This window comes from Watersipora subatra, chromosome 3 (assembly GCF_963576615.1).
Source record: "Watersipora subatra chromosome 3, tzWatSuba1.1, whole genome shotgun sequence".
NCBI lineage: Eukaryota > Metazoa > Bryozoa > Gymnolaemata > Cheilostomatida > Watersiporidae > Watersipora > Watersipora subatra.
In genome coordinates this window covers 71,594,219-71,607,935 of record NC_088710.1, presented here as the reverse complement: position 1 = coordinate 71,607,935, position 13,717 = coordinate 71,594,219, and the positions used below count along the sequence as shown (strand labels likewise).

Below are 13,717 nucleotides of genomic sequence, written 5' to 3'. Positions count from 1 at the left end.
GTCATAGAAACAGGAATAGGGCTTATTGCAGAGAATAGCTAGACAATTATTTAACACATAAGAATGTGATTAGCTCAATATTATGAGTATCTGCATTGTGAAACGAACGAAATATGATTGTAGTTGGTTCATGACTCATAAGGTTACTGACAGTCCTAGTAAAATGAAAAATTGTTGGTTGGACCTAGCGGCGAGTGAACGAATGATCGTAACTGGTGAGTTACTACAGTGAAGGACTATACTACCGATTAGGAATTGCGTTACCACATCATCGCAAATCCGAAAGAAATGCGTTTAGATTAGAATTGAGCTACAAAATTTTAGAGCACGTTTTTTTTTATTTCTACCAGTCGTAGAAGTAAAACCTGCGAAGTGGGTTTCCCATGCACGGTTTTCAGCAGGCTGCGGTGCTAGTTTATACACTCATTGCAAAAAGAGTTCTTAATTAGTTCCAACACAGATTCTCTGACTAAAATTAAACTAGTAGGATTATGCATACTAAATTAGAGGATACGTTTTCGGTAAAACTTGCTAGCCATTTAATTGTTTTTTACCCAGATATTCCTAACGAACTAGAGGTATAAACGGTTTTTGTAGGTTGGCTTACTTGTTAAATTAATATTTTAGTTTTATTTTTCCTCAATTAACTCTCTTAAAATTAATTTCCCCAAATAAATAGTCAAATACCAAACACTTGGCACCAGACTTGTCAACCCAAGAGTGGGGCAATGCGTGGAAGTTGGGGAAAATTGTGGAAATTGGGGCAAAAATCTCACGCATCTCTCACGCATTTTCATTTTTTCTTTGGGGTGATTGCGTGAGAGTTAGCAGGTATGCTTGGCACCATCAAAAAACCTGCAATATAACCAGATTTAGGGTTAATATAAGGTGGAACAATGTACTTTGCAAAAAACGTAAACATACACTCATAAAGGGGCTTTTGCAAATTGTGCGTTATATAATATTGTAAAAAATAATATTGGGCTTACAGCTTTTTTTGTAAATGAGGGCAAAATAGATCTCGAACAGCTGTAGTCTTCAATCAGTACCCGTTTTGGCTGATTATGATCTATTATGTTGCTGAAGAACTGATTAACATAGCTGTTATTGTTAGAGTTTGCCAGCACATTGAATTCCTGCTTGACTGTATGTACATGTGTGTCTTTTGGGGTTTTATCTCTCTTTTGTGCCGCAAGCACATATTTCAGAGTTGGTTTGCTTATCATTGTTTAAACATCCTATTAAATAAATGCACTCACCACAAGATTCCAGAATGAAAACAGAGCCTCTTGGTAGCTGTCCAATATATAGCTCCGTAGCCGTTGACAAGGTCGACTCCTATAGGGCCATGTACTTGCTGTGTGACCTCTCAATGCCAGGCTGGCACACGTAACCTAAATTCCTGCAATCGATCAGGCACCAGAGAAAGCATGTATATACAACATGCCTTTTTTTAAGTTGGTTAAATGGGTGTCAGGCCTAACACACTAACAAGCATAAAATCTGAAATCATTTTGGAAGAGATTTTAAAAACAAAAAGGAACATACCTCTTTATATGCAGATGTTCTTTTAGGACGCATTAAAACTCTCCCTTAAGCGTAAACCGGTTCTCCTGGTTCAGGAAATCATCACCGAGGTTATCGGCGTCCATCAGGTCTTTTATGACCTCACAAGAACTCATCATTACCTACGAACCGATTTTCTTGGTTCAAGAGTTGGCCTTCTCTGGTCTTGCTCAGGTCCATGTTCAGGTTGTCCTTCCTATCTCCACCATCACCTCTAGTGCCACTACTGCCACCACCTGCAAAATTAGCCTTGCTGGAGCTCGGCTCCTTAGGCATTGCCTGCACATGCAAAGCCTCCATACCCTCACCGGAGTGAGAGTATGTGTGAACTGACGCTGTGCCCATTTCGCTGTCATTAGCAGTCACAGGCATCTCCTGGTTTTGCTACATAATGTCTGCATCACCCTCATCAGCCTCAACTTTCTCAAACCAATCCTTAGTTACACTAATGTTCGAATCGGGTTTCATCGGCCTCACTGGCGTTACTGCCAGTGCCACTTTTGGCACTGTCACCAACGACCTCAGCCATAACAAGTTGCTCTTTGGCGTATCCTGGCGCTTGTTCATGTTGTCACATGCATACGCCGTTTTGCCTCTAATCACTTTACCTTTGACAGCGGCGGTGTCCGATACCGTGTAAGTAAGCCTATGTAAGCTTGTCAGGGTCTTGTACATCTGTCAGTCCATCTCAACCTAGCTATTTAGGTTGTTTTCTATTGGAGCTTTGCTATAGCTCTAGCATAGGCAGTTTGGACCTCCCTCCTGTTGATGTCACATTTTCGGGCATCAACTTCTTCCTGCGACATAATATCAGATTTCATGTTACTTCGGAGAACTGAACTTTATTGACTACAGGTTGCATTACCTTTAGTTAAATTGGTTAAATCTATACGGATTTTGATTTTACTACCAGGTTCGGAGCTATTGTTAGACCCGAACACCAATCTGTAGAAATTTTAACTTTTTCTATGACTTTGTCAGAGAACATTTTATTGAGCTCTTTCTTAGCCTGAGACCTTAACCCAGCTGCAATTGACTTTAGAGAATATAACCTGACAGGCTCTGCATTGCCCGCAGGGTGACTGAGAGCATACCAGGTATAGTATTCAAACCTTCAAGCATTTTAGCTAATTCCTTAACAGGATCAAAATTATCTGTACACATGCCATTAATGACAGCAAGTAGATTAAGATTTTAAGTTTTGTCATTCCTAAAAGATTACATCTCGAACTTTCCAAAATATATACAGGAGTATCAGTAGTACAATATGAGCTCTCTATATTTATGTTACTGGTCCTTAAAGGTTTAAGGTTAAAGCCATCAGCATCACTAAAGTGTCAATCTGGCTCTTTCAAATTTTAGCCGAATTTGCTTGATGTCTTAACAGTCAAAGTAGAAACATCAGCACCAGTATAAAATGGGAACTCAACTTCACTACCATTCACCTTCAAGGTCCTAAAGTTTTATTGTTTAAAGTCATTTAGAATCTGCAGATGAAAACCTTTTGTTTTTACTAGGGTAATGGGAACACGAACTATTTTTATCTTGTCTATTGTAGCTTGTGCCCAACTCCGATCACTTTCTTTACTACTACTTCTGTTGTAGCGGTGTCTATACTCATTTTTCCAAGCATTCTCAGCACATTATTTCTTACAGTCAATACCAGTATGACCTTTCCTATTACAGGCAAAACATCTAGCTACATGACAACTACATAGCCTGCGATCTCGACTACCACAGTTATAACATTCGTCACCACTCTTAGGTGACTGTCCATCCTTGGAATTAAGCCGTCAATTGTGGTTATATCTATGCTAGAGTCACTAGTAGACTCTTTGTAGTCTCTATACCTATTTCTATGTTCATATTTAGGAGACTCATAACCAGAATTTTTCACTCTCTTTTGTAGAATATTTATTCTTAGACCTTTCATCGTAGTAACTTTTACGCTGCCATAATGAAATTCTGTTAATTTCAGCATCTTCACAAGCATTTTGATCTGAACTGGAATAACAACTAGCTCCTCTAATTTTATGTTTATTTTCAGGAGGTTTTTGTCTTAATTTCTGAAGCACTAACACCACTAGCCTTAAACCTAGCACCTTCTAATATGTCATCAGATTCTCTCACAAGTTTTTCAACCATGAGGGTATCTGTTTAACTTCTCTAATTTAATTCAGTTTGTTGCACTAACTGCCTACGTAGCAAACCTTCTCGCAAGCCATTGACAGCTATTGCAAGAGCAAATTCTCTCCTTATATTATCATTACCACACAAATTGACATTTTCACTGAGCTTTTCAATTCATAATAAATATATACTTTTCTGTTCACCGGCCATTTGTGTAACAGTAACGAACTTCATCATTTTTACATACACACTTTTATCAGCACTATAAATAGTAATTAAATGAGTCATAGCTTCCTCTTAAATAAAATTTTCATTCTGCATACGAAAACCGACAGCATAAAGCATCTCTACCATCACACTTTTTACATATAATGACGCAAGAAGTTTCATATAGCCACTAAATTTGTCATCCTCATCCTTACCCAATTTCATGTCAACCATTTCTACCACGATTTGAAAACTACCTAGCCATTTTTCCAAGAACCATTAACATAACCGCTATCCCATTTTCTTAAAACTAAAATTAAAACTCATTAAAATTGAACGCCATAATTTATGTGTAATAAAACACAGCATGAACACTACAGAAGTGTTAGAAGCACCACTGCTATTAAATAGCACCACTACACTAAAAGCACACACGGAGCACTTGCCACGAGATGCAGAACATGTAAAACACTAAACAACACAAAAATCACAATGCGAATCACAGCGTGTATCTTTTTGAAAATAATGCAGTGGCGATCCTGCCAACTACGCCATGTTAATTATATGCACTCACTACAAGATTCCAGAATGAAAACAGAGCCTCTTAGTAGCTGTTCAACAAATAGTTCTGTAGCCATTCACGTGGTCGACTCCTATAGGCCTACGTACTTGTGGTGTGACCTCCCAATGCCAGGCTAGTGCACATAACCTAAGTTTCTGCAATACAATCGTGCACGAGGCAGACGCACGCATATACAACACATTCAAAACTCGTTTTTACAAGAATTGCTGGAGTTCCCTCAATTAGGGACATCTTGTATTGTGAGCTCTCTCAGGAAATAAACAATTTTCTTTCAGTCTTGTCTAACCTTTAACAAATCTTAAACTCCTTCAATGGACCTATTTTATACTAGTGGATTGTCTAGGCAAACCTCGCTGTGACAATGACAACCAGTAATTCCTTGTGGTTAATCTACAGCCAAAGTCCTTGTGGTAGCTATTGGGCAAGTTTCATACTTTTATTAGTTTGAAGTTGCTTGCCACAGTCTTGCTACTGCTTTCCAGCAGTGCACTAATCTAAAAAGTCACGTGATACCAAGTAGGCAGACCAAATTAAGCCAATGTAATTAGAAGACTGTTCTCTATATATCTGACAAGTTAACCCCTGGAAGCTTAACATATAAGAATTACAGCTGACTAACTTGACTTATCTATGTGCTGCAGCTGCCCGATGCTCATCATTGCTCAAATGTTTACGGATCAATTGTCTAGCTTGGTTAAGTTCGCTGTTAAAAAGAGTCATGAGTAGAACAAGCACAACTTTTATAATTACTTAGTTTATGTGAGCTTTAGTGTGAACCCTTCTTTTAGCCCTAATATATTATTTGAAGAGGACAAAGAAAACAGACTATGAACATCTTTTTGTCTGCATGTGGAACACACATGTGAATAAAATTGTTAGTTTTAGGTAGTGAGCTTTGGCAATGCATGAAAAGAGCAAAGAGGTAAATGTAAATGAATTAGCGGTCCGCTGCTATGTCTACTGTTGCACAAGTTTATGCTTAGTGTTGTTAATAACCATAGATATAGTAAACCCTAGATATGCGAATAATCAAAATAAGGGAGGCCTATAAATAGAATGACGCAACGTCATGGTGATGTGTAGAGTGAATCAGCTGATCTATGAATTCCTATTGAGTTGACACTAGAAACTGCACGATTTTGCCATTGTTTATGCCTCTGAGACTGCATTTTATTGAAAATACATAAAACTTATATAATGTCTTTGGATGAATAAGGCAAGAATCTTACACACATGGTAATAGATAATACCAATGATTTAGAAGCTTCTATATCATTGATAATACTTAGAGTGACCAAATAGAAGTTAAACTAACAACAAACTAATGAATCAAATAAGATTTAGAAGCAGTTAAGCTGGACCGCTGTATTAAACACCCATTAGAAATGACTGAAAATAACTAGATGAAATAGTTTTTGTCTAAGGTCGGTTGAACTAGATTCCTGCTTTGAAGTGGCATAGTGTATTATGATTTTCGCGATTTACTATAGTTTGGAGTAGAGTGGTGGCATGCACCGTGCATGTGAAACCTTGATTGAGGTTATGTAATAAGACATGTTATTGTCTGTGATGTTACTTGTTTAAAAACTCTCTGTGTGATACCATAGCTCTCTATGTGTGAATATGAACCCAATGTCAACTTATCAATGGGTTTGGCGTCGTCAATCCTCCTCTGTTTATAACTGAGATTAGGGTTATGTCATCACTACTTCTACTTCCCACTTCTACATCGGTCAAGAACTTGATACAGTCATCACATTTGAGTTAAAAATATTCTTCATCACCGAACTCATCGTCACTTTTCACAGTTTTTGTCTCTTCTTTCTTCTTATTTCTAGCCAGAGAATGTAGCAGGAGTTGGCCAGTTTTTTCAGCCCTGCTCACATCCAGATCAATACAGTTAGCATTGGGACTTGGTGTAATATCTGCTTTTATGAGCAGTGCTCGAAGTGCAGATCTAAAGCACTGCACATCCAGGTTATTATTATAGCTACCCTTAGATCGTATCATGGAAAACAGAGTCTCAATGTGATCCTGGTTGATCTTAAAGGTTAGGAATTAGTTGCTGTAAGGGTAGTTGCTGAAAAGATATTGACCAATGCCATGTACAGATTTGGCTGCTGACTCCAAACCAATGATGAAGGCTTTCCTATTATTTTCAACTAGCAGCTTTCTGCTTGACGTCTTTAATTGGCATAGATAGCTTATGATATTGTTTAGAACTTCTTGTTTTGAGTTTGTTTTCCGAGTTCTGAGTTTCAAAATCAGAACTTCAGTTTGAGCTTGCCCATAACAAGTTCTGTCTTGTTATGGGCAATCCAGGATATACCTAGGGTGTTGTAGTCTCCTTTGATAACATTTCACTAAAAATTTGGTCTTATTGTTATGTGTATGACTTTAAAACTAGTATGACAAGCATGCTTTCATTAATAAACTCATTGCTTAATTGAAGGCTCTGATGCTGTGATGCACATTACTGCGACGTAACATCATGAAAACAACAGCCAATTATACGCCTCACTTTGCTCCATTGTAATGATAGCTATTCGCCAATCTAGGGTTTACTATATCTATGTTAATAACAGAAAATGAGATGCATAGTTTCAAGATCCATGTGAAATAACAGAGGCGGAGTTCCTTACAATATTTTTAAGTCATGTTATTTTTGCTCTCTATTTTATCAGAGTTTGAACGCCAGCCACACCAGTCTCACAGAGATACTTTTTTTGTGTGATCAACCTTTTGGTAAAAACTATTTCAAATAATTATGATGATTGTAGCAACAATGTGACTTTGTTTGCTTTTTCCTCCCGAACAAAAAACAAATATCTAACGACAAAATTATTTGGGTAGAGAGATGGTGTGAATGCTTCAAAATGATTGGATAGCTCTGCGGAATAAGTTTGCTTTTAGGTTAGACTGGTCATCATAGCAAAGTTGCACACAACTTTTACAGCCATTTTAATCAAACAGTGTAAGTATAGACAGTATAGTAAACAGTATAGACTTACACAGAGCAAATATAAAATGTTGCTTAGTAATGTCAATTTAGTTCAGTACATCTTGGCATCACAGTTTTATTCCGATAGGCAAAAACACTTTGTTTTTACATGAAACCTAGTAATACTAAAAAGCTCATGCACACAGTTTGATACGTTATACATTCCACTTCAAAACAAAAATTAAGACAAAGATTTTACATTGCTTGCTCTTTTCTGACAGTTTGTTGAAGAACAGGTTCGATCTAGATCAACAATTCTTAGATTATGATTATTTTTGCATGTACCAATTTATTGAATGTGCTTGCACCAATTTATACAGTTGATAATATTCCGTAACATTGATGATAAATTGTTTATAAATTTATGAAAACATTATTCAGTGCAAGGCCACAGCTAATGTAATCTACCACTCAGTAGTTGTACCACATAGCAAATAAGTTTGTATATGTTATATGCAGGACCTAGTGTAGAAAGAAACCTGAAATGTTTCTTGCAAAGTGTATTGGGCACAGAACATACCTTGTAAAATGCCGGCAGCTTGTAATTTCAGTGTTTCTAGGGGAGCTTAAAAGTAGCAAGTTATCAACTATTGCAACCTTTTTCAGAGGTTGTATCATGACTTTTGTACTAGTCTTATTTTGAAATCATGTGATTGCCACATTCTCTGGATACGAGATTCATGCGTTACAGTGTTCAAGCAGTACTGACATTTTTAGATCTCTAAATTTTGTGGGCTTATCATCAATTTTATGCAAATAAGTTCAGTGGATTTCTTTATGAAATCTTGTGCAAAGTATTTCCACCTACAGGTCTGAGTGTCTCTTTCATCTGATCTCTTCAGATCACCAGATCTATGTTCTCTAGCAAGCAGCGCTTAGCCAAGCGCACTGGTCAGTATGGCATAGGCCGGCTAAGCTATCTACAGTCGCTTGTTCAGGAGTTTCAGTCGACAGAAAGCTCTAGTGAGTTATACTCTGAGTAACTCGTACCTCTAAACTAAATGCATTCCAATAATACCAGCCTTGCACAGTCTGACATGCACCGCTTGTATTTTGTTTTTTAGACTCGAAGAGGGAGATTCTAGCGAATCTAGCCAACTTTGCTTATGACCCTATCAACTACGATTATCTCCGCCAACTCAATGTATTAGACATGTTTTTGGGTATGTTATATGTAGCTAATCATTACATTACTCTAGGAAAATTCTAGGAAACTCAAACAAAATAGAGATGTTGTGAACACGCTAAAAATATTATTAAACTAAAGTAGACGATTGCATTGTTGCAGATGTTTTGGCTGACAAGGAGGATCAAGATCCCTCGCTTAAGCTATATGCCCTCACTGGTATATGCAACTCTGCTTTGGGTGAGTTGTTTTCACAGGTGTCCGAACTCTGTCATGGGTGATGTGTCCTTACAAGTGTTTGTACTTTGTCATGGGTGATGTGTCCTCAAAAAGTGTTTGTACTCTGTCATGGGTGGTGTTCTCACAGGTGTCTGTACTCTGTCGTGGGTGTTGTGTTCTCACAGGTGTTTGTGCTCTGTCATGTATGAGGTGTCATCACAGATGTCTAAAGCACTGTCTTAAGAGCATTGCTCTCGCAGGTGTTTATCATGTGGTATAAATGAGCTACCTCTATGTATGTCAGCTTACACTGAATGAGTCACTAATCCCTCCCGTTTTTCTTATTCGTTTCCACTGACATTGCAGGGGGTAAATGCCTTGTCATGGTATGCTGAGTTGCTGCGTTGTTGGTTAGTATTTGTCTTATTGTCCTTCAATATTGTAGACAAGAGAATTAAGGCCTTCTACATAGAGAATGGAGGAGTTAAGTTAGTGCTGGACTACTTGAACTGGTAGTGCTCTAAATATACATCTATATATGTACATGTATTGGCTCACTATAATGTGATTTTTAAAGTGTCTGACCCCCCAGTTGCTGAATTTTTCTTTTACTGTTCTTCAATTGTTCGCTCAGAACTTAAGAGTTGTGCAATCATACTTCAACGTGCCCCAACATGCAAGAAAATCTAAATACGAGTAGAATTTCATGCAGGTTTCTCCCTTGAGATATTAGTAATCTTTGAGATACAAGCCAGTTCTCGATTGTCACTGTACGGGCCGCTTTTAAGAACAGCATCGCTCTGTATTTCTCTTTGAACCAGTTTAAAAAGTTTTCAAAAGGTTGGCTAAAAGTTATAGTAACGCGAGGCAACGAGTGTCAAACCGGAAACAGATAATAAAACATTAGATGACAAAATTAAAGTAAGTTTTGTAAAAAATTGAAACTTAGCTTCAAGTATGCGTCTAGTAAGCTAAATTCTTGTAAGGTAATTTTAAAGTATCTGTTGTGTAGCGTCACCAAAGTTTCGTATACCGAACACATTTCTAACAAGTCTCTCTTGTTCGCCACTAGGTCTATCTCGAAGGGAAAAATCTGCAGTAGTATACATAGTGATGTTACATTTTATTGCAGATTTTAACAGCTACGGTAAACAGGTATTTGTTACTTTAATCATGTAGGTACTAAATTACAACAATTAAAATACATTTTTCCATCGTAATATACTGTTTTATGTTGTTTTTCATAGTATGGCACCGGATTACCGTAAAACCTCTAATTGAACGCCATGGTGCCCTATTTTTTAACCCTTTCTCTATAGTGGCGTTCAATCGGAGGTGGCGTTCAACTACGTTCAATCGGAGGTGGCGTTCAACTAGAGACTAGCGTTTTTTTTTCAAATGGCTCGTCAGAAATTTGAGAAAATAAATTTAACCCTTTTACGGGCGAAGCGAATGTCGTCTATATTTATTTTGCCCTCTTTTTTCAGCGAAGTGATATTAAACCTTTTGAATGCAATAAATCTGTTAACTTAACTCCAACTTGTCAAAGATCTCTTAATAAATATGCATCGAGAAATTAAGAAATATCTCAACCAGTTCACATCTATTGCTTGCAATTGACCTGTGATGATATTATAGCCTGTGCCCTGCTTTGCAATTTGTTAGAGCTGTCAGTTTTTTATTTCATTCTAAATTTAAAAGCATTTTTATTTTATATCTATATTTATCAATGTTGCATGAAAGCTCATTGCACTCATTAATATGTTTGCTACAGTTGCAGCCAAAACTGGCTTTTTATTTGCAATAGAAGAGGAGTTATGGGTGTCAATCCATTATATGCCGTGTTAAGATAACTGCAAGGATGGTATTAAATAATATGCTATAAATCTGCAAATTTATAAGTTATATAATGATAATCGATCAAATGCTACAAATATATATTCGTGAACAAGTGACATAAACGAACCATATTTAAATTACATACGGAAACAAAAATGGACGCTTTTAAAACAAAAATATTTGCATTCTTTGCTCGGATAGCTGCGTTCTGATCATTGTTTTTGATGAAACGAACATCTTCCGGTTGTCGGTTGTCAAAAATTAACATTTTTAAAACAAAATAATTTCCATCTTTGCTCGGGTAGCTGCATTCTGATTGTTGCTTTTGATGGAACGAACATCTTTTAGTTGTCCAATACCTTCCACAATGTCTTCTGACCTCAACTGTTCTTATGCTCTGCTGAACTAGTCGATATTAGCGTTCAAACCATTTTTTGCCAGAGCAAAATTTTTATGCGTTGCATTTAGCACAAATGCAAATTGTAAAAGTTTTGCTCGCTAAATGCAACCTTCACCCTAAAACTAGTCGTTTATCTACCATCGTAAACCAGTTTTTATATACGTGTACTTCAAAGTATCAAGGAACCTACTATTAGCCTGATGCAATTATTAATTACCGGTATTTCTATGGTGTTGCCTTCAAAGTTTCAACCAAAAAAAGCGAAAAGCTTTGGAGTTGGACAACGAGAGAATTGATTGTTATTGATGTAAACAATTCATCATTAAAATGATTTTGTGGACACGCTTCTACTGATCAATTGATATTATGGGTCTGTAAAGATCAAAGATTGTCAAAGTGGCGGTCAAATGAAGATGGTGTTCGATCAGAGAGTGTCGCTCTATTTTTCAACCCTTCTCTCGCAGTGGCGATCAAATAGAGGTGGCATCCAATTAGAGGTGGCGTTCAATTAGAGTTGGTGTTCAATTAGAGGTTTTTCGGTAATTGGTATTTGCTTATTTTATATAGGAAATCTCTTTTTGAGATTCGAGTAAATTGACATATGAGCTCAATCCCAGAACGCATCAAGCTCGTATCTCGAGGTGTGGCAGTACCGCAGTATTAATGGCCATTATTTAATAAGGAGTACATCAAGAAATTCGGCCCAACAAATTGATTAAAAACACGATTACTGTAACAGTAACTTCGTTCATTTCATTACAGTGATGATAGTGAAATGCTAATACAAGCTGTCACATCACTCATGTATCTGGTCAACAATGATAGCAGAAAAGGTATAGTAGCTATTTTAACTGATGTCTGGTACACTAAAACCAGTCATTCAAAGTATAACCTAGTATATCTTTGATATTTCTTCGCCTACAGATAATTTTAAATCTTTTTTGTATAGATATAATGTCAGATAGTGTCAAACTAAGAATGGCTGAGCTAGTCAAGTCATCAGACACCAGAGTGAAGAATCTGGCAACGATTTTTATGGAGGTGAGCTGATGTTGCATACCCTGACGTTTAAAATGTTTGACAGTCGGAAACTTGAGAACTCTAGTTTAATGCTGATAGTCGCATCATTGTTCATTTCTTTAACAGCAATTGTTGTTTAATGTTAAAATTCAAGGTTAAAACGATAAACATCAGCACTATTCACACTCCTTCGGTAAAAGTTGTGCGTGCTTGTAGCGGTAAACTACAGGAAAGATTATACTGTTAACCTTCCCTTCAGATATCCAGAGTCCAATTAAGCTGCATTATAAAACTGACTCTGATTGTGCAATGGAACTCTATTATCCCTGCTACATCATGTCCTTTGATTGTTGTATTAATAGTCTTTTGGAATTAGTCTTCATTCCAGCGCTAACAGCAATTGATCATATATATTAATACACACAGAAAACATTTTAAGATTATTCAAATGGCATAACCTGCACTTGTAAAACAAGAGTTGTTCTCACATCGAAGTAAGGAAACATAATCCTGAAAAATACAAAATGATCATCCTAGCTATTATATAGCATTTATATTCTAAATTGCAACCAAAGATTTAACAAATTCATGTAGGAATTAATTAGTTACCATCAATGTATTAATAGCAGTAGGTTATTAAATATGGCTGCTATTTTATGGTGAATGCAGGGCACTCTATTTAATGTCTCGTTTTAGTGTTCAGCATCTAGGTTTAGCGTTTAAGATAAATATGTGGAGCTACATTATTGCAAGCAAATAAGAGCGATTTCACAACTTAAGCTATTGGTGCAATAAGAACACTTGGCAGTGAAAACTTCATGTACATGTATTTGACTTTCTTTGACTGTCATAAATCCATCATTTGTGCTACAAGGCCGTTTCTTGGTTTGCTAGAAATTTTAATAATTGTATAGAGTTCAAACTGTTTAACAATCATATTGAACTTCTGGATGTACATGCATTGATCTAAAACTGACTAATTTGCCTTATCAAATTCCTCTCTTCATTTGGTATGTAGGCGGTATGACAACTACTTATTTTCAAGCCTTGGCCAAACGGTGACACGAGTGTCCTCTGTTCCTTAAATTTCTGAATATTTTCCACCTTTCTCTAAATGGGTTAATCTTATAATGTATATGGATTTTGTTAGTTTCCTGCAGCATACCTACAGTGCTTAGGAAATGTTCAGATAAAGCTAATAGCAATACTATCAAATTTTTTACGGTTAACTACTACAGTATTACGTGTAAGGTCTTATTGTAGTGATGTTATATTTTCATTAAAATCCTGTATTGTACTGTATTTTGTGCAGGACTACATCAGATGAAGGAGAGATCCGAGAGTAACAGGTCAGACGATGGATCACCGATTAGTGCAGCATTAATTCATTCCGGCTTGCCGAAGGAATTGCGATCTGATGATGGTTTGAAGGGTTTTCATTCCACAGGAGCGGTGTCACGTTTCCACAAAATTTAATTTATCATAGGGATTAAGCTTTGTTGAAGATATTTTGTATTTTTTGCCTGTCTTATATTTCGCATGTTCGCATAGAGCCAATCAGATAAAAAATAAATAGACGAAAAAATTAAATAAAACATCTTATGAACTAGCTGCATGCATGATGCC

The 13,717-nt window shown here is 36.7% G+C and overlaps 1 protein-coding gene across 2 annotated transcripts; it reads left to right on the top strand.

The window, feature by feature from the left end:
* The first annotated feature begins 7,398 nt into the window (after positions 1-7,398).
* Positions 7,399-13,532, top strand: LOC137389991 (armadillo repeat-containing protein 7-like). Of its 2 annotated transcripts, none has more exons than XM_068076200.1 (8): positions 7,399-7,460; positions 8,298-8,450; positions 8,552-8,650; positions 8,776-8,853; positions 9,278-9,344; positions 11,834-11,904; positions 12,021-12,112; positions 13,404-13,532. In XM_068076200.1, the coding sequence occupies exons 2-8, from the start codon at positions 8,342-8,344 to the stop codon at positions 13,416-13,418; spliced, it is 531 nt and encodes a 176-aa protein (XP_067932301.1). In that variant the 5' UTR covers positions 7,399-7,460; positions 8,298-8,341; the 3' UTR covers positions 13,419-13,532. The 2 variants fall into 2 exon arrangements, with proteins under 2 accessions (XP_067932301.1, XP_067932302.1); XM_068076201.1 differs by having other exon boundaries at positions 9,278-9,347.
* The last annotated feature ends 185 nt before the right edge of the window (positions 13,533-13,717 follow it).

Coding starts and splice junctions, on each gene's coding strand:
- LOC137389991 (XM_068076201.1), top strand. CDS start 8,342: ATGTTCTCTAGCAAGCAGCGCTTAGCCAAGCGCACTGGTCAGTATGGC. Junction 9,348..11,833: donor CTGGACTACTTGAACTGGTA/GTGCTCTAAATA, acceptor ATTTCATTACAG/TGATGATAGTGAAATGCTAA. Junction 11,905..12,020: donor CAACAATGATAGCAGAAAAG/GTATAGTAGCTA, acceptor TTTTTTGTATAG/ATATAATGTCAGATAGTGTC.